At 41.7% G+C, this 21,845-nt stretch overlaps 1 protein-coding gene across 2 annotated transcripts in view; it reads left to right on the forward strand.

Moving 5' to 3' along the window:
• Positions 1–20,933, forward strand: part of LOC138179976 (protein Tob1) — a 123,125-nt gene extending 102,192 nt beyond the window's left edge. For both annotated transcript variants that reach the window (XM_069113294.1, XM_069113293.1), the window contains 2 exons: positions 5,831–6,772; positions 7,028–20,933. In XM_069113294.1, coding sequence (XP_068969395.1) covers positions 6,042–6,772; positions 7,028–7,658 — 1,362 coding nt within the window. In that variant the 5' untranslated portion in view covers positions 5,831–6,041 and the 3' untranslated portion in view covers positions 7,659–20,933. The remainder of the gene's footprint in view (positions 1–5,830; positions 6,773–7,027) is intronic.
• The last annotated feature ends 912 nt before the right edge of the window (positions 20,934–21,845 follow it).

Consider the following 21,845-nt stretch of genomic DNA (forward strand, 5'->3'; position numbering starts at 1 on the left):
TTAAAATCTCACTCTCAATTTTTAGACGCTTCCTGATTATCATTGGCATCATTGGCCCACTTTGGCCTTCCTTTCGATTCTAGTCGACACGACCCACTTCGAGTCCTCTTTGGGCCTTTCAGCCAACTTCTACTCTACTTGCATCTTATTTTCAACATACTCTCGCAGTTCTCGTGTTCGCATCAGGCCTAGCTCGAACCTACTTTGGATCTAACCCAGTTCCATTTCGTTCCGCTTACTCTACGTACCCTTCTGTACATCGAACTTTTCTTAGAAACAATTTGCTACTACCTAAATCCGCTAGCAGAGGCTATCAACGCCGTGAAACATACACAAGCAGCATAACCTCGTTTCCCTTCTTCGTATTCTAAATGTACAACCTTTCTATTACGAAGTGATTTGAAAATTTTTTGTATTCGTAGTATCGTAACCAAACCCTAACCTCTTCCAAATCATTTACTACCACGTAAACCCACTGACAAAAGCTATGAACGTCATCCAACATACGCGAACATCGCCAATCTCTTTCTTCCGACTTCTTTCTCCTCAAAATATAAAACTCTTCTAAAAGTGTCTCGAAAATCCTCTACATTTATAACTCTAGGATCGAATCCAAACTTAACCTAAATCATTTACTATAACCTAAATCCTCTGACAGAGACTATCAACGCCCCTCTAGCATACTCAAACATCATAACACTTTTCCCTTCTCCGTTCTCTACCACCAAATCCCTTCTGTTATAAATATAGTTTGCGAATCTAAACCTAACCACAATCATTTACCATCGCCTAAATCTTCTCATAAAGACCATCAACGCTCTTCGAGTCTCTTCTCTACCCACAAATTCCTTCCAAAAGTAGCTGTAAAATTATCCACGTCGCTTTCAGAAGTCACATTTCACACGCCCACAGTAGCTCGTCTCCGCGATTCGTTTTTAATTACAGTCAGTCGAGGTGGACCCAAGTGCCTTGCCTCTTAATTAGTAGTTACTCTGTGGTGCAGTTGTTTGATAGTTGTTAAGACCGCGTCGTAAAGCGTTCGAGGTCGGCTGAACTTGGTCCACCACGATCTTGCCTCCGTGATAATTATCGGCTACCCTTAATCGTCCCAAACCTTCAACGCGCCCTCTCTCACCCCTTGTACCTCCATCGGGGAAGGAGGAAAATATCTAACGACGAAAGGGAGCCCACGAAAACGCCTGGTAGCCGCACGACTCGCAAGGCCGTGTATTTTTAACTTGAGAACCTTCCGGCAACCCTGGTCGGGATCAATACCACCGGCAACCCTGTCGTCGTGTAGTACTACTGGAGGCAGAAAGGGTGCAGCGGGGTTAACCTACATATCCAGCCACTGGCTGCCAGAGGAGCTGGCTGAAACGAAAACATTTTCCCTTCGGACGAAGACTCGGCCGCGGTGGGGGTTGGAAACGAAAGGGGAAATTCCGTGAGGGGAGAGATGGTGTATAGGTGGAGGCGTTTCAGACTCCACTTCCGTTTCTTGGCAAGTATCGACGGCTCTTGAGGAATGAGCTCTGTCGCGTTTCGAAAGATACGCGCCCCGAGAAAGATGGGGGCTACTTGCCGGAGATGGTTTTGGTAATTTTGTTGCGCGCTCGCCTGGAAGAGAGCTGATGGTGAAAGAGTTGGAAATTGTACAACGCAGAGTTGTAGCGAGCGATGTAGCTGTTTCAAGTGGCTGATTTTAGAATGCTTTTGCACTTTCGGTGTTTTAATTTTGGAAGAAAAATTAGATTGTTACGAATTATTACGGAAGTTTGTGTATTTGGTTTGTTGTCAATGCTGAACGAATTAGGAGATCAGAAAGATCGATGTAGTGCTTTAAAGCGGTCGTCTTTCAAATATCTGTATACTTTCGGTGTTTTACTTTTGGAAGAAAAGTCAGTTTATTATGAAATTATTTGATTGTTTGTATACATACTAAAAGACAATGATATTATATTGTATAGTAGCGTAGGAAATTTGATGTAGTGTTTTGAAGTGGATGGTATTTAATATTTTTGTATATTGAATTTTTTAGTATCGAAACTAAAATTGTACATTTACATGAAAATTGATGAAACATTTCGAAGCCTCTGTTTCTTCTTTTTTTTCAGTATTTCAATGTTTTATATATTTCAGTTCCAAAGTCAAAATTTATGATAGAATTATACGATTGTTTGTTACGTTGAATGGAAAGAAAGCATCGATGGAAATTAAAAGTAACGTGCATGAGAACGGAAACAAACATGGTCCAGCGCATTGTGAACGAGTTACATAAATCAAGCCGGCTAATTTGTGCAAGTAGTCGTGTGTAAAGGTTGTACAAACCCTAAATTGTAACGTCAATGCCAAACGAGAATGAAGTGTATGTGTTCAATTCATTCACATCCTATTCAACTTTGATTCGTCCGCATACTGATCCACGCGCTATTAATCCTCTATAGAGCAGAATATAGACTTGAAAATTGCATACACGTTTCTTATTCCTTATAAGCAATTAAAATAAATACATATATCAATTTATCGCAGAAATTCATACTTGAATAGAATTATTTTGAAAACGTGTTGGTTTACGATATATTATAGAAATTACCAAGGGAAAGTAGTGTCAAACTGTAATTTTATTATGCAGTTAGAACAAAAAATTTCCTGGAGTAAAAATCTACCGTACAAATATATATAGCATGTAGTGCATTATATAAAATATAATATTGTAAAAACTTGGCAGAATAAATTTTATTAATATATTTATAACTTATGCCGAAATACGACTATAATTTGACTGGAAATTTTAACATCGTCTATCCATTTTAAATGGAAAACAACGACGAAAAAAGATATAAATCAAATTATTGAAATTCCCTTTTACAGTTTTAAAAGCTAAAATTTAACAAATTGCGTTCACTAAAAAGAGGATTGTAAATAGAATATCGTGTTAATGCGAAATTCGCCTTTGATAGATGAAGAAATTTGTCTGCTCTTGAACATTTTCATTCCCCTCGCCACAACGCGAGTGTTCGCGACTTCCGGCGGAAAATTTAAACAGCGCCGGTTATTTATTCGCTGATAAAACGCCCGTGGTGGCTGGGTATTTTTTTACGCTTAGACCGCAAACAGGGGGTGCGAACTAGCCGCGTACTAACCACAAAGACGGTCTGTAGTCGCGTAATTGAAAAAATACCCATGGTCCCGCGTTGTCTGCAGCTGCGTTTCGGCTAGAAGGGACAAAATTCGCCCCTGTACCTCTCTGGTGCTGTTATGAGAGGGAGAAACAAAGTAAAAAAAATCAGTTTATCCTTTCATCCTTGAATTACATTTTATAGACATAAACGCTCCCTGGTAATATTACTGTAATATACTAAGCGAATACATCGAGGCAAATAAGAATTCACGCTTATAAATTTCGATTTTCCAACGTTGAGAAACGCTTTTACGTTCAGAAACGCGTACGGTGCGTTGGAAAAAGTTTCGATGGTGATTGATAGAAGTACGAAAATCAGGATAAAAATGATATGTGATACTTCAGTTTTTGACGAGAGTAACATACCGCTTTACGATTAATTAAAAAAAAAAAGAGAACTGTAATTCTACGACCAGTTTCTAAGCAAAGTACCTACTATACCTATGTTTCACAATTCTGAATCCGAAAAGAGCTGTAAAAGGATAAAAAGAAAAAGAGAAAGAAGGAAAATGTAAAAGTACCAATGCTACGAACGTTCCGTCGTCCACCGTAACAAAATGGCAGCCGGTCCAGTGAATTCCTTAGAAACTCCTGCTTGCTCTCTCCCTTTCTTCCTTATGTCATGCAAGAAGGAGGAACATCGGCGTGTCGGAATCGAGTTTCTACAGACAGACCCGAAAGACATACCGTAGAAGATCCTCGATGGTCGTCCAGCGATTCTCAAGAAGGGAATAGGAACGCGACTCCTAGACGATGCTCGTGATGAAACGGTGAAGAGTAGAGTGAAGAAAGAACAGACTGACTTATAACGGGAAACAAAGGGAGCGGAATGGATACAAAGGGTGGAAAGAGGGGAAAGAAACGCAGGAAGTGGCTAGAAGTGAGGGAAAAGGAGGACAAAGAGGGCAGGCAGCAAAAGGAAAGGCTTTCCCTCTCGATGTCGTTCAGGTTCAGAGAGCAACTTCCGCAATTGCGACGAGATGCTACCATGGAAGATGTCCACTCGGCCACGGCAGTAAGGGCAACCCTTTTTATCGGCGTTCGTTTCACGGTAATCGGGCGGCCAAGCTGAATATTCCTCTCGATACGATGTCGAGCGTTCACGAGAGTTGCAGGAGAGTGAACGCGTTTCGAATCGGTCTCTCGAAGGGACAGTTTGGCTCTTCTTCGGGTCTTGGCGAGTTTCTCGGGCGACTTTTAACCTGACAGTCCGAGCGGAAATGAGAATCTTGAGGAAGTTACGCTGTCTGAGTGTCTCTGTTCTCGAGCATTTTTGTCGGATGTAGACACGGAATTGATTGTACTAGACGGAACTTCGCCGAGTGGATGGGTTTTTGGTGGGTACGTTCAATGTCGTAGATAGATGTTGGTAGGGGAAATCTAAGATTGTCGAAAGCGAAGTTTTAGAGTAATGAATCGGTGCTGAGTTAGCGGAATGTACGTGTGTGTTCGTATCGTTACCCTTAGGTAGCTCTTGGAAATTCATTTTGTGAAGATTTGTTTCAATTGGCAAGTATTGGAACTAGTGCTATCGCTTTAGATATTTTACATATTTTCTCATTTTAGATATACGCGTTATGTGAACCTCGCACTTTCAAGTTTCCCATAAATGCATAAATATCTTGAATCTTTGCAACACCATCTGCGAATTTCTAACTTATCATCGTCTTCGATCAAACTAGTTAAAATTCTTCAAAATCACTCACGGGAAAGACGTTTCTACTCTATCCAAGCCAATCATTAAGATTCTCTTGGCACGTAAACGAGTTCCAAATTACCGAGCAGATAAAGCGAGAAAGGGTGAGAATTCAGATAAAAGAGGGCTTTGTCGCGAAGCGCAGAGAGCCTGGAAGGGCATTATGCGAATACGGGAACGATTGGCTCTCGTTCGACGTTCTGTTGAGAGGATGAAAGAGCGGGCCGAGTAACCGGAAGCGGCGTTCCGTATCAATGCGCGATCGTGAAAAGGAGCCGATAACGCAGGCCCAGCCGTGGTAAAAGCGACCACCTTTCGAAGATACTCGTCCCAGCACTCTTTTAATTTGATTTTGCACTTATTGAAAATCACTCGAACGCTCGATAGAAAGAGTTCCTTTGTGCGTGAGTCGTGAATTTTTATACGTGACTTTTTCTTCCTGGAAGCTCGTTACAGGCTGTTACGCTTTTGGAATTGTTTGCGATACTGTCACAAAATGATAGATCGCAGTACGATGTATAATTATTGGGATATTTGTTTAGAAACAAGTTCAAGAATTTAGGACATGATTGATAAGATTGATAGACGTATTAAATTATTATACAGGAAACGAAATGTTTTGTTTCTGGGAGAAATTACTAGAATTTTAATTAATTTTGTTGTAAATCATCTCATATCATCAACTGCTTCGTAACTCTAAAAATTATTAAAAAACGTTGCTAAAAATATTTTATCTGCAGCGAACGTGTTAACTTCTGTCTTTACAAATTAGCGTCTCAGCTTCTCTACAAACCATTATTATCAAATATTTTTGAACATCATTATCACTGTCGAAAAACGACGTGTCCATCGATTGAAAGACTTAAAAACTTAAAGTCGAGATTAATAATATAAAAGTTCTTTTCTTACGATACGTACAAAGTTTGTAAAAAAGGTAACATTTCTCTTTACAGTCTCGTGAATCCGAGAGAATCGTCGAACGATCACCCAACACCAGATCTAAATCTTCGACGCCACTGTCGACGTTGCTGTCGTCCAGTGGCGCATCATCAAGGAGTCGCGAGGCGTCGGCGGCAAAACGGCCGATCGTGCGGACGTGCTGAGTACTATTCCGCGGCTGCGAGTACCAGCAACAGCCCGAAGATTCTCCCAGCAAAGGGCAAGATGCACATGGAGGTGCAGGTGGCGCTCAACTTCGTGATATCGTACCTCTACAATAAGCTGCCGCGACGGCGAGTCAATATCTTCGGCGAGGAACTGGAAAAGGCGCTGAAGGACAAGTTCAAGGGTCACTGGTACCCGGAGAAACCGTTCAAAGGATCCGCGTTCAGATGTCTGAAAACTGGCGACCCAGTGGATCCGGTTCTGGAACGGGCAGCCAAGGAGAGCGGCGTGCCTATTCAGGATATCTTGGAGAACCTACCAGCCGAACTGGCCATCTGGGTCGATCCCGGAGAGGTGAGCTATCGAATTGGCGAAATGAACGCGGTGAAGATCCTCTACTCTGAAACCGGAGATCCACACGACGAGAGCTCGGCCGATCGAGAAGTTACCAAGACCTTCAATCCCGAGGCTCAGTGCTTCAGGCCTATCGAAGCCGTAGGCACTTCCTTGGGTGGGCTCAGTCTCAGCCCGAAGTCCACGTCGCCCTTCCCAAGCTCGCTCGGTAGCAATGCGAGCAATGGATCGTCAAATAATCAGCAAAGTGGTCATGGGTCCGGTTCCTCGTCAGCACCTTCGCCAACGCCTATCACCAGCTCGTTCAAGGGTTCGCCTAGTCCCGTCCCGGCTTTCATCCCACGAACTACCGCACCGCTCACATTCACCACCGCCACATTCGCGCAGACCAAGTTCGGTAGCACCAAACTGAAAACCAGCAGCAAACGGGCGAACAGGTTGGTTGATTACTGGTGTATCTTTTTGGGGATTGAGTTGGATGTTGCGGATGTTGAGGTGAATTTGAAATTCTATTTGACTCCCTTTTTAACTTTAAATTTTAACATATATGATGAGAATTCACAGTCACAGTCTCAGTGTCTCCGTGTATCGTTCAATCCAAAGATCAGCATCCCGACAGCAACCCTAGCCACAATCCGCGTAACTAATCTACCGATCGTACAACTGAACTATGTGTAATCGTATAATTTCAGAATGTCCCCCACCGAGTTCTCGAATTACATCAAGCAACGTGCCATGCAGCAACAGATCCATCATCATCATCATCACCAACAGCACCAACAGCAGCAGCAACAACAGCAACAACAACAGCAACAACAGCAGCAGGCTGGTGCTGGTGGTTTGCCAGTGTCGCAGAGTTCTCCTCGGAGTCGCAGCCTGTCACCAGGAAGCTTAGTGACTGGTGCCGGTCAACAACACGCAGACCCAAGCGCGTATTTCTTCCAGCACGGTCCAGCCGCGTATCATCCTCAATTTCCTCACCGCAACATCTTCGATTCGTCCAGCCACGGTGGTTACCTCTCCGCTGATCTATACACAGGCGTGAACTTCCCGTCATCTTACCTCGATCCAACGACGATCGCTGGCCACCAGTTCTACGGTGGCAGCGTGAACGGAACCAGCAACGCTGCAGGCAGCAATGGGAACTCGCAGAGCGCCGGCAATCTCGGCCCGGTTGGCTCAGCCGCGACGAATAGCAACGTGAATGGGTCTGGCCAGCAACAGGATAAAACAGCGCTTGTCGAGGGTCTGAACAACTTTGGCCTCGGCTCGGTGGCGCCGTATCCGGCCAGTCAATACCAGCATCTCCTCGTAGCTAACTAATACCCCGCGCGAGTGAGGACCGAGCGACTGGCGCGACTCGATTCGCGCCTGCTCCTCTGTTGCTTCGCCGGACAGGCAGGAGGACAGTCGGAGGATCGTCTGAGAGACCGGGTCGATTGTAACCGTTCCTGGTCATCATCATGACAACGTTCCAGTCTCTCCCTCATGCGTCGAGACGTCGTCCAGAGTCTAGGTTCCGTAACCCTAACACACATACACAAACCCGATTTCGCTTGCACCATCTGATTGGAGGGCTTCTCGCGCACGCAGCGGACGATGCCGTCGAGATTCCTGCTCACCCACTAAATAGTTCCCACTCTGTCTCTCTCTGGCAAAAGGAGCATCCAACCGGAAGCTGCCATGTTACCTCTACATAGCCAAATCCTTAACGGATCGGTCCTCTTAAACATCTTCGTCGTGATACTCTGACGGTGATGAATTTTTCATCGAGGAACTATCCAAAACTCATCGACTCCTGTTTTCTCATTCGATCCTATTCCGGATGGCCGAGAGAGGATTCTTACGTGATACTCTCTCGTACGATGGACAGCCAATAGTATATGTATGAACAACGTGTAGATTAAGGCAGGGAGACAGGGAGTGGAAGAAAAGAGATACCTTTGGCGGAAAGGACGCAATCAGCACTGAGGAAGAGGCACCGGGTCGACGCGCGCGCGGGTCAAGACGACGAGACTATTCGCGTGATAGAGAGATAATGAGAACGAGAGAACGAAAGCGGGAGAGTACGAGAGAGAGAGAGAGAGAGAGAGAAAGAGAGAAAAAGGAAAGAGAGAACGTGCGAGAGAGTGAGAGTGAGATTATATAGAGCGTGTATAGAGGGATTCGAATTCGGTGCGCCTGTGTGCTGATGCGTGCGTGCAAGACGTTCATAGGAGAGGAATGGTGGAGGAACAAAGAGGAGGAGGAACTGTTCGAAGCGATGGGACTCGCGAACGCGAACTTTGCAACCGACTAACGTAATAGAAAACCGCGTGTATCTAATATTCTGTAACTGTAAAACAACAATACGGACACTATGGACCCCGATTGAGATGGCGCTGGGCGCCCGTTCGATGAATGGTTGCTCCCTGTGTGTCTCGTTTAATCTACTGGGCGGGCCATTTTGAAACAAGCTGGAAAAATAAAATTGTCGAGAACAGAATGTACACGTAACTCTATATAGATCACACAGAGAGACCAATTCGTAATTTTTGTTCGGGGTTTCAGAGAGGTAGAGAAGAAGAAAGAGAAAAATATAAAATGTCGAACGATGCGCCAAGCGCCCATACCTGGGACAGCGAAAGAGCCAAGAGACACACACATACACACAGAAACGTGCAACAGCGTGCGTAAAATTTCACACGGGCCAGATTCACACGCAATGGGCACACTCAATCCCGAAACATTTTACCTGGCGATCTACACACTTACACAACACATAACGTCTACATTCAACCACACGGAACGCCCCGCCTGGCTGGTGGCGCGCTGGCGACACTCACGATCGCATACACACATATTACACAGAGACACAGGATACACATACGCGTGCATCACGCGTCCGTGCAAAAGACACAGGAGGGCGGGGTGTGCGGACACTTAATATCGCGCACGACTTCACCAACACGTACACACAGATATTACCAACGTGTAATAATTTATTTTTTCACTGGTATAGTCGGAGAATTGATATTGAATATATCTGTAGAGCCTATGTATTATATTCAAAATATGCACTCACTTCGCGGGTTGTCGCGAAACGGTATAGGGACGGCCTGTATCCGCTCTGTCGAACCATCGACGAACGAACACCCCCGGTCGTAGTCGTACACGCATTTCCCGTTTATTCCTCTTGTTCGATACGAAGAACGATCGAATAGAAAATATACGCGAACGAGCAAATAGAGGAAAAGAAGGAGGACAAAAAGAAGACGAAGAGGAAAGTTGTTAGAAGCGGTTTAAAATGCGACGAAGAACGCGAAGACGGCTGCCGTGGGATTCTTTCTCGATCGAGACGCAGATGGTGCTCGCGGTTCCAATACCGTTCGGAGAACTCGTCCTCGGTACGATTTTACATTTTATTTTTATAATAAATGCAGTAGAGCGTAGGAGAAGAAAAAAAAGTGAAAAAAGCAAAGGAGAGAGAAGAGAGCGGAAGAGGTAGAAAGGGAAAAAGAGATAGAGAGTGGCGGTGTGTTCGCACGAACGGGAATATGGCCGCGTTGCGTCGCTGCCCCGCTTATGAAACCGTACCGCTTCCGGTCCCGAGTTTAATCTCTCCAGGCGCGATTTCCTTTCAACGTGACGTCCTCTTCCCCATTCTATGCACCTATGACGTTCAACCGGACATCGCTGAGATTCTCGAAACGGAACAGCATCATCCGATCGCGAGCAAACTTCGCGATACATCAGCAAACGTCTGTAAACTTTCGTAAACTTTCTTAATTCCACCGCTATCGAGCCTCTGGCTCTCCTTCGATTCATATGATATATATATATACCTTATATCGATTCTACTGGCGGAGGCAAAACGATTATTCGAACTTCCGTTAGTCGCCTCCGGTTTGACGATGTTGGAAGATCGAGGACAAAGGACGCATCGGAAGGGAAACAAAGCCACGGCGGTGAAGGGGTTGGAGCAGCGAGCAACCAGCCGGTTCGCGTTCGCGAGATTAATTAGGTGATTACGTTATTAAAGGCCACTGTTACTGTCCTCGACGGCCGTGCCACGACCGTGCTCGTGACCCCGAACACACCTCACGGCGTTCAAGCGCTTGCGGCCTCTTTGCGATGAGCGTTATACGGGACAAGTTCAATTTTCTAGGATAGTCACTGTTTTCATCGATGTATGATAGATTTCGCACCTTTTTAAATCGCCATATTGTCTGTTTGACGAATAAGTTTACCGAGAAAAGTTGATAAAATCTAGCGATTGAAGAAGCATGGCTAGACTGTTTTGTACGTTTATCTTTAAGAGATCGATCATGTATGAAATTATTTCAATTTTGTTTTTGGATATCTAAATGTAGAAGGCAAATTGATTATTCGATTTAAAGAAAATTAATAATACTTTTAGCTCGCTGAACAGCATAATGAATAAGTAGAAGTACTTACTACAAACCAACCTGAGATATGTAAAGACGCACACTATAAGGCAAATCGATTATTCCATATTAAACAAGCAAATAATATCTCGAAATCACTGCTCTATTTCTACAAGCCATTTGAAATATCGAAAAGCGTCCAGCATAAGACAAGTTGATTAATCGACCTTCTACTCTTACAAACCATCTGAGATAATTAAAAACGTCCAGTAGAAGATAAGTTGATTACTCAATAAAAACCATATTTATGGCACTCTGAAATCATCATTCCACTTGTATAAATGATCTGAAATATTTAAAAACGGACAGTATCAAACCATTTGATCGATAAGACATCTAAAATCGTACAGTATAAAACAAGTCTAGCGAAGAAGTTTCAAAAAATGTCCAATAGCTTAACGCAAGACCGCAAACTACAGACCCAAAAGTCAGCGTTCGAGATTAACCTGATGAATCATAATTTCTTCTTATTCGATCGCTTGTCAGATCGGGTCATGGTCGTTCTCGTCCGTCGAGCAGCGTAGAAAAAGCACGACAGCAACGATGGCGGAGGTGTCGCGAGCCGCGGGCCGGGCACTAGGTGCTAAAAGTATTAAAAAGTGTTTAATCTTGTCGTCGTGGGACAAACGTACGGAATACGCGCGGCCAGAGATTGTCGACTAGCTCGTGTGCTGTTTTTTTCTCTTTCTTTTTTTTCTTAACAGCATAAAACGATGGAGGATAGATAACGTTTGCGTTGGTCGATCAGCTCGGTCCAACCGAGTCCTCTCTTAGACTAGTTTCGAAACCTTAGCGTGACTTTGTATCGTGTAAGTGTATAAGTAGCATAATTTTTAGGCGTAACTTTCGTCGTTCTTTCGTACGAATTTTTATATAGCCAGTTTTGTATGACCGACGCCAAGCAGCAGCTTCCTGTATCGCGGTCGTTCCGTCTTGGACCGAATATCGTAGTGATCGACCGGCTCTGAAAACGAATCGATGTCTTCGTTCACCTTCATCCGATGCTTTAACACTCGAGTCGCGTGTTACATCGAGAATCATACAAGATTTCCCATGAGAGAAAAAGAATTCTTCGATAGATAACGTGTGTCATCGAAGAGTCGTGGTTCTTTCTCAGTAACACGTCGCTCAGAAGATCTAGGAAAGATGTACAAAAAAGGATCGATGACAAGATCGAAGCTGAATTGAAGCTTCGCGTTAGGAACAATTGGAAATTTTGGGATTTGAAGAAATATCGAACGAAAGATGGAAACGGCGAGCGAGTCGGCAGGTTTCCGGCCACGCGAGGGGTGCTAAAAACAAGTTTTTAACCGCGGAACTAACAAGGGTAAAGAGGGGGCGAGAAAGCGCGGGGAACAGTGGCATGAGGGGATAAGGCGGGAGATCAGTACCCTTTAGTAATATCTAAACTTAATTGTAACTATTAACGATACGTACGACTGTGGTAGCTATGCTAGTACCTGCTATTGTTAAAGAGAGAGAGATTGGAGAGAGCAAGAGAGAACGAGCGAGAGAAATCGATTGAAAGAGTGAAGAGGTGGAAGAGAAGTGAAGAATCGCGATTTTCGAGGTTTGGTTCGTTGCGGAAGACGCAAGTCATCTTCGTATTCGGATCTAATTGTAGGTCCGATTACTATGTGGATCGTTGGTTTTCCGCAGAGAGAAACAACTTTGATGGAACGTGAAGATCAATGGATCGACGATTTAGCCTCGAGACGCGGAGAGATAGCCGCAGAGAGCTTCTCGCGCCGATTATTTTTCTAATCTTTGTAATCGAACGAATTGGGTTCGTCATGAAACCCGCGAGAATATCCTCGATTCGACCGAAGAAAGGAGATCCCAGAGAGACAAATTCGTCGCGCTTTTTGGTCGTCGATCTTTGCGTCTCGGGGCGTCGCGATCCTTTTTCAACGATCAAAAGAAGGAGAGTGGAGTGGCGAGAAGGATTTAAAAGGGTAGGAAAGGCGTTGAAGCAAGTGTTGCAATAAGTTGCGAATCAAATGCGGATCTCGGCTTGAGACGAGAGGCTCAGCTCAGCGAAGAATCAAACACACGTACACGATGTATACTCTTCTAGTAAAACCAAAAAAAAAAAAAAAGGGAAAAAAGAACGAATCGGAAGGGAGTGAGAAAGAGAGGGAGAGAAAGAGAGATACTGAATCGAATCGAAACGGCGGACGAATGGAGAGATGGAACGGTTAATGTGACGCGAGATATTTGAAAGAAAATGAGTAGAGACGGAGGAGGAAGAGAAGGGCAGAGAAAAGAACGGGATATTGATATAGAGCATACATTGAGATACACAAAAGATAAACATATAGTATTATACGATTACAATACGATTGTAATGAAACACTTTGTAAGCAAGGAAACAAAAAAAAATTATGCATAGTTTTCCATAATCTGTAATGGATGTATTCGTTAACAAAAAAAAAAGAAAAAAAAATAATGACGACGAGTGGTTAAGGTTAAATACATACACAAACACATACACACACGCACACAGACACGTAACATACACACGTACACACACAGGACACAGCTGAATAACCGTTCGAAGCAACTCGGGTACACGACACACAAGAAGTAAACGAAAAAGAATAAAAAAAAGTAAACTATTAATTAATAACACGAAGTAACGAGAGAGAGCGAGAGAGCGAGCGCGAGCGAGAGAGACGTAACAAACGGTAAATCTGTCTCTTTAAAGTATCATGTGTCTATAAACTATAGCGATTGATATTGTCTTTTTAACCGTAAATGGAGAAACAAGTAATCGTGGTAACGTAACTAATGTCATAGCGATAACCGAACACTGCAATATTAGATATAATATATATTCATACATTTATAGAGTGGAGAAGCGATGGAAGGTTGGCTAGAGGAGACACAGAAGGAGAGAAAGAAAATAGGAAAATTGTGCGTGGCTCTGACACGCGTAATTAAAAAAAAAGAAAAGGATCACTCAAAAAAAAAAAAGAGAAAAATAGAAAAAAGTGGAACAGAAAAAAATTCAAAGTAACTCGAAACGGTATATCATCGATTCGTTCTCGCTTTTCTTTTCTGTCGAAAGCTAAATATAAAAAAGAGAAAAAAGGAAAAAGTAACAAAAGGAGAATAATAACACACACAGCGAGAGAGAACGATGTGAACAGCAGTGGCGCCTAGCACACGCGTGTCAGTGCGGAAGTGAGCAAACGTGGTACGATCTCCAGGCACAGTTGAAAAGAGAAAGCCGTTTCATGCTAAAACAGCGAGAGTAGAGCAAAACGAAAAGTTGAATGGAAGAAAACAATATTAAATATGCGTTTTGTGTATCGGACACACTCGAAGCTACAACATGCAACACACACACACACACACACGCGCGCGCACACGCACATACATGTACACCCACGAGCATATACACAGAAACACAGACCCACTCTTACACACACATGCACACAGAGTAACACAAAGAAAGACCCAAAAAAAAAAACCTATCGATTATTCTACCAAGTAATGAATTAACAAGAGGATGATCATTAGATTTGTAATTAATTACATATATATTTTTCAATACTTTAACTACTTGCTGAATGTAAACTATATACATATAATTATATATTATATATATTATATATATATTATATATACACACACATACCGCGTAGAGCTGTACCTCGATTACAGCGTGGCGAAGAGGGCTGGCCCGTCGATTACCGGTTCTGCACGGGGTGGCAACTGACCCGGTAACGAAAACATACCTATACCTATCAAACACGAGAGCTAAACAAGGAAGCAAGACTCAATCGATGTAGAAGAAAATATCGTTTGGACGTTCGTGGAGAACCGGAAATGAACGGATCAATCCTCGATTGCGGGACCGGAGGGCGGCGCGCCATGTTGACTCTAAAGCTACGTCCTCCGGGCAGGAAGAGATCTACGAGGAACGAGAGAAAGAAAGAAACCTTTTTGTACCCCACCCAAGTCACACTCTCGGTGTCGAAACGGTAAAGAAAAACCAAAAAAACAAGCAACTATGTTACTCGTGTAAGTGCATCCTAAATGTAACTGTTACGAAATGCCCCTTCTCCGAAGCCCCACCCCAGGCCCCAGTCTTCATCGTTTCGTACGTAGCAAGAGAGGGATGAAACAAGCGGCAGAGAGGCCGGAAAAAATGAAAAAAAAAAGAAACAAGAAGAAAGAAGAGATAATAGTATGAGAATAATGACCGATGAGAGCGTGAAATGAGAGAAAGATAGAATACACATGTGTATGCGTCGTGTGCGAATAAAAGGATGCGAATCGCGTGAATTTTCGATGAATTTAGTCGCGAACGGTGCATCGACGATCGTTCGAAGCACCGCATAACCAGAGTATGCGAAGAAACGAAAGATCAACGCGGTGAAACGAAATTTCCGGTGGCTGAGGACCGCGCGAGAAAATTTCTCGGTTCTCGGTTCAGGTGCAGATCCCTTGTTTCTCAACCCCTTGCGTAACGCGACGCGTTTTCCTTTTCGTTCTGTTCGCTGGCGGTTTACATATGTGCGCGCCTATGTTCTTTCCACCGTATCGTCGTTTTACCACTTTTTTATGGACGTGTTACACTTGTTATTACTCGTATCGAATGGAAGAACGAGAGACGATTTAATGATACGTGTACGTACGAATGTGAATGAAAATGTATGCGTGTGAGAGAGAGAGAGAAACAGAGAGAAAGAATAAATGGTGCAAGTGGGTGAGCATGAGGATGTCTGCAAGCGAGACAAACAGCGAGACACTGTGCGCCTATATATGTATATCTGTATATAGGTACCTTTTTCAACCGCTACCGCTGTTTCCTTTATACTACTTCTTATCCTTTTTTTATTACTATTATTATTATTATTATTATTATTATTAATATTGATTATATATAGAATTATTGTAATCGAGATGTATTTTCTGTTGGCTTTAGATTTTGTTCCTTTATTTTTGTACGAAAACCGTTTTACCTTTACTACGTGTGCATTATGTAAGCTATAAATATGTATATATATACATATATATATATATAAATATATGTATATATGTATTTATATATATATATATATATTTATATACACGAACACTTTTTTTCTTACCGTTGCATCGATTTAAAGATCTATCTATGGTGGATCTATCGATCGCGCGCACGATGCTGATCGTTGACAAAAGTCGTTTGTTAGAACAATGATATTGTTCAACGATTTCGCGAAACGATCAGCGACGTCCGCGAATATTCTTAGTTTTTAAGGTGACTCTTTTCACGAATCACTTTCTTCTTTTTTCTTTTTGTTCTCTTATCGTTTATTTTAATCTATTTTTTTTCTTTTTGATAGTTTGTTATTGTTGTTTCTTTTTGTCCTTTTTTGTATGATATATTTGATTATATCAGCGTGCTTCGCTCCTCCAAATAATATATTACATACTGCTATATATATACATATATATATTTTTGTTAATAATACAGTGGTTTGATATAACTACGGTAATTTATTCTGTTGTAACAGATTTGTTTTCTATATCTCTTTATGAATCCCACAAATGCGTTATTAATATAAAAATACATATATATATACATATATATATGTAGATATATATATGTATACAAATAGAGGACACGTGCATATATATAAAAGTATAAATATATATGTATAGAGCATTATACATACTTATATGAGAAAATATCGATTATATATACATATATATATTATATACATATACATACACTGCTACATTATATTTTGTTTAACGAGGAGATAAACCAAAAGAGCAAAATAAAAAAACGAAAAATCTAAGAAAAAAAAATGGGAACGAGATATAAGAGAGAGAGAGAGAGAGAAAGAGAAGAGAGAATCAGAGTTTTCGGCGTGTTGCTTGTTCTGAATTAAACATCAGTTTGAAAAGGATGAAATGGAAGAGTGAGAGAGGAAGAATTGACAGAAGCGTTTCTTGAAATTTTTCGAGCGTTTTCGAGCCGTTCTTTCAGAAGGAAGAGAAAAAAAGTTAGTGAATTTCGGAACAAAATACAGGAGGAAAGAAGAGAGGGATGAAAGTACACATTACACATACGAACATACACGTACACACACGTACACATACGCATAGAAGACACGAACTATCGACAAGTAACACACCGGCTGAAATCTAGGGACGTGAGCGAACGAAGGTAGAAAGAGAAAACCAAAAAATAGACAAGTGTGAGACAAAAATGAAACTCGCGTGTAATATACTTATAATATCATTTTGTAAATTATTTTTTGTATTTTTATATATATATATATATACATATATATAAATATCGAAGCATACGACACAAAAAGCGGAACAGTGTTTGTGCGTACGAAGAGAAAGAGAGAAAGGACGAATGGAAGAACAGGTGGAAAGGGAAAGGGAATAAAATTGTGGGGAGAACAATTCTGAGTGATTGCTTGAAATGTTTGGAAAGTAAACGAAATAGGAGAGTGTCATGTAGGAAACACGGTGAAAGCGTGAGAGAGAGAGAGAGAAAGAGAGAGAGAGAAAGAGAGAGAGAGAGAGAGAATGTGTAAAAGAGAGAAAGAATACGAAAAAGCTCGTGACGCATTGATAAAACACTGACGATATTTAAATCGATCGTTAATTAAAAAAAATGTAGGAAAAATCGTCCTTTCGTTGATCGAGAGGGGCGCCAGGAAAGATGCTGTTCGTTTAAAAAATTAAGAGAAAAAGCGTAAAAGACGCGTGCGTTGATACAATGCGCCTGTATGCAGCCTGTTCGTGAACACAGACACACAGACATACACACAATCTCACAAAATACATATTGTTTATGTTAATTTCGTGACACGACCAATGTCCCGAGAATAATGATAATGGATTTTTGTTCCCTATTATTTGTACCTTTGTATTGTATTCTGCAGCTTGTCAAATGCTTTGTTTATTACTACTATTACTACTACTATTATCTCGTTATTCTTATTACTCTTATATAAAAATGATTATTCTTATTAATATTATTGCTACTCTACTGCTATCAATTTTTTAGATATTGTGCCGCATTCGTCGACCTTGTTTCCGTATAAATGCCACTCTTTTGTCGCACGTCCATCGAAACACCGGCTCGCAGCCACGTGTTTCTTTTCTTTAAAACAAAAGAAAAGAAAAAAACATTTTTAAGAAAATAACAAAGAAACGAGAAAGACGTATCGCGATCGCTTCCAAAGAGAACTTATGCGACTTATGCGACAGCAGTGGAAACCTCGCAACAACCAGTTTAGTCGTATTTAGTAAAGCCCAGAGAAGCAGCGGCGTGCTGTTCATTTTATTAATTAAGAACATTGTGCGCTAGAGCCGCTTGGCGAACGGAAGCGACATGCGTTTCCGGCCGAGACACGAATTCGTGGAGCACGAACACCGGTCGAGGGTGGTGAACGCTTCGAAAGAAAATCAGCAAAGGATCGAGGAGGAGAAACGAGCGGAAAAATGATGAAAACGGATCCAGATGTTTTATAATTTTATAGAAAAAAATACACCGTCGATTCCGGGCGAGCTCGATGTTCATGGAATCCTAGAAAAAAAAAAAACGAGAAATTAGATCGCAGATTCTTTTACGAAAGCTTCGATCGAGCTTCACACGCGTTTAAAAGTCGCTAAAAATTATACATTACATTACAGATAGCGACTTTTCGCAAGCAAACGATCACCCTCCTCGATCAATGTAGATCGATCAACGTGTGTCATTATTTATCGGTTCGAACGATCGAAGGTGCGCTGTTAATTTCGCGATGTTGTTTCGTGTCTCCATCGTTCAGTGGCTTTCCTTGTACTTGGCTGCGGAGATCCGCCGAGAAAAGTTTCAAGAAAATTTCGTTTCACGCGTACAAGAACGAGCGAATGGGTTTAATAAGGCGAAGAGGAAATGGCGGAAAGAATAAGAGAGAACGTTTCCTGATTGTTTGCCTGCATGAGCGTATATGCGAGCGTGCATGCGGTAAAGGAGGAAACTTTTCGTTTTTCGCGAGAGAGTGTTCTTTCTTACATATAGTTTCTCGTGCAAATACGGCGGACGAGGGTGGTGCCGATCAATCTCGCTTCCTGGATCGAATCCCCGCCCATGTCGCTCGGACCTCCATTAATCGATTTGAATTGCAGCTCGTGCCGCGACTCTCTCTCTCTCTCTCCTCTCTCTCTCTCTCTCTCTCTCTCTCTCTCTCTCGCCAATTTTGGGCAGAGTCCAATCCTCTGGTGAACCTTAGTTTTGGAATAAAATAAAATATCTCTGAACCTTTAGAATCGCTGGATATTGTTCCGTTCTAAAAAAACATTGCTGACTTGATTTATGAATCTATTTTTCTCAGTGAAACAGCGACACTACAGATTTTTATGAGAATTTTAGGAAGAGTGAACTTCGTGCAGAAACTTGTAAATTTGATATTAGATCCATAGATACACGTTGCTGAAATTTATTTTAGATTTTCAATAAGATTCCATGATATTCCATATTCCACTATTTTACGATATTCAATGCAAGAATATTCGCTCGAGGACGTTTCAGTTATTGACTCCGATAGAATATTAAAATATTATTAAGTTAAAGTTTGTTACTGTTTTATAAAGTTTAATAGAAAGAGGTTCAGTCGGCAATATTTTAATTATCGATTGGAATGGACGACAGAAACAATTGGTACTCTGCCCAGGAATAAATAGACAATTAACCCGACCGAGAGGGGGCAGTTTCGTGGCAGATCTCTTTATTATAAAAAAGAAAAAAACGATCGAAGGGAGAAGATCCAGGATGGCGTCGGTGAGGTCAAGGGGAGGGCGCCTGGTATTAGTACACATTAGTTTCTTCGATAGGAGGCGCCCAATTAGTTGTTGGAATTTTGTAGTCTAGGCGATAATTCTCGATATAGTTCAATGTTGTCGAGTTTCTATTAGTTGAGCGAGCGAACGCGCACGATTGTCGTCGGAAACCGGAACGAGCCAGGGGATTTCGACAGTGCTTCCGGTCAGTCACGTGTTCAAAACGATCTATGACAACGACGTGCTTCGAGTCGACGTATCGCTTGATAATCGAGTGTGCGTTTTTTCTCGCGAATTAAGTCGATGTTTGTTCCTAATATTCGTTTGAAAAATCGATGACGATAACGAAAGATGATCGTATTTTGCTGTAACACGCTTTAAGATCGATCTTTAGCTCAATGGTTTTTCGAATAAAGGCATTACGTTCTATGAAGAAAAAAAAACCAAGCCAGTTTTCTATTCTTGAGAGACAAAGACGAGAAAATGTAAGATTTTAGTAAAGTATATTTTGAGATAATTAGTTGAAGCATTACGAGCTTTCTAGAACAAAGCAAAACCACGGGAACGTACGCAAATGATCATCGAACGATTGACCGAAGCCAATTCGTTGGTAGTGTCTTCTAGTTTTGATCGACATTTTTGGAGAAGATAATGCGTTCGATGGATTTACGTAAACGTAGCCTCGTCCTCTGTTCTGGGGAAACCGAGGCACGTGTTTTATCATCGTACGTCTTGCAGAACGCGTTTGTTTCTCTAAAACCGAGCTTGAAACTTGCAGGTGTCGATTCTATATGGTAGCAGAAATTTAAAGTTCTTCTTATATTTTTTTAAAAAAGAAGAGAAAATAAACAAATTTCGGTGAGGTTTGCTTCTCATCGAATGGAACCGAATTGATGAATTAATTCTCGTCGAATTTAATTTCGTTTTACGATCAATGTAAATAGCAGGGAATGGGTGAAAAGAAGAAGCTAGGAATTTTCAATGGCAGGATCTATACGATTTTAGTATCCGATTCGACTAGAGGATCGTGAAATATATGAGGACGCTTTAAATACCAGTTGGAAGGACTTTATTCGTTGATATTGATTTTGATACAACAACGCAGAATAGATTTGCCGATTTAGACTAGTTTTCCTCGACTTTTATAGAAATTTTATACACACCTCGACACAGTATCAGTATCCTCCAACTACTTAGCGATCCAAGCGACACGAAAACCTTGCGGACCTTGAAAGTTTAGAGGAAGTTTGGGAAAATTCTTTTGTTATCTCGTTGCGAGTTTCGTCCATCTCCATCAACATGTTCCGAATCGTTGCAAATGAACAGTCCAAAAGCATCTTCCTCGAAAAAGAAGAAAGAGAACAAAGAAGGAGTTCCCTAGCAAAAAGAGAAAAAAAAGAAATAAGCAAACAAAACTGACGAAATTTTCGCAACGTTTAAGGTTAAGAAGCTATTTTCGTATTTCTATTGAATGGGCAAGGGAGGAATGAAACGAATTCTTGAATTAATAACCGAATAACGAAATTAAATTCAAGAGTTGAATAGAAAATGCTTGTCGGAGAGACAAAGAAAAATGATAGGAAAAAATGAATCGAACCTTGAAGAAACGACCGAGCAGATCCTGTTCTCCGGTCCGATTTCCGGTTTCCTTCGAGACCCAGCGACTCGTCTCCGCGAATCGATGTATGGTTAAGTCGCGACGAATATCCAGTCATTAGGTCCGTTCGAAGTGTCGCGACGAGTCAAGAGGAAATTTCTTGACTGGGACGGACACTTCCGTGCAGCGCCTCCTTCGACACGCGACCATCAATCTCAAACCCGCGAATCAACGGACTTCCGGTTGTCTGCCTTCCCCGTATTTCCTTAACGATAGTTGTCTTTTTTCTGTTTATCTATTTTCAGTTGGAAAGAGAGATGAGAAGAATGAATTGTTTAAAAATAGACTGTTAAGCAAAAGAGGAGTGTAAAATGGGCCGCGATATTGTTACGAGATACGAGACATTTATAACAACTGATCAATTCCACTGTTTGAAAATTCCTTTGTTTTAGTATTACAACACGTGAACTTATTAGTGGACTGTGGATTTTTATGCATTTGTTCATGATTATTCCACTAGATAATTCATTTTTATTCTCATTTGCTCGTATAATTAATTAAAAATACGCATTGACCTGGCGCATAGCCAAACGTGTTAAGGATCGAAGGTCAGAGAAATTTCGCAAAGTGAAAATCGCAAAGTGAAGTCCTTGGGGTTGCGGGTTTGACGATTGGAAATGGAAGGGAGGAGATAGAGACGCG

This window comes from Bombus flavifrons, chromosome 5, assembly GCF_040668555.2.
Source record: "Bombus flavifrons isolate JBK064 chromosome 5, iyBomFlav1_principal, whole genome shotgun sequence".
In the NCBI taxonomy this organism is placed as follows: domain Eukaryota; kingdom Metazoa; phylum Arthropoda; class Insecta; order Hymenoptera; family Apidae; genus Bombus; species Bombus flavifrons.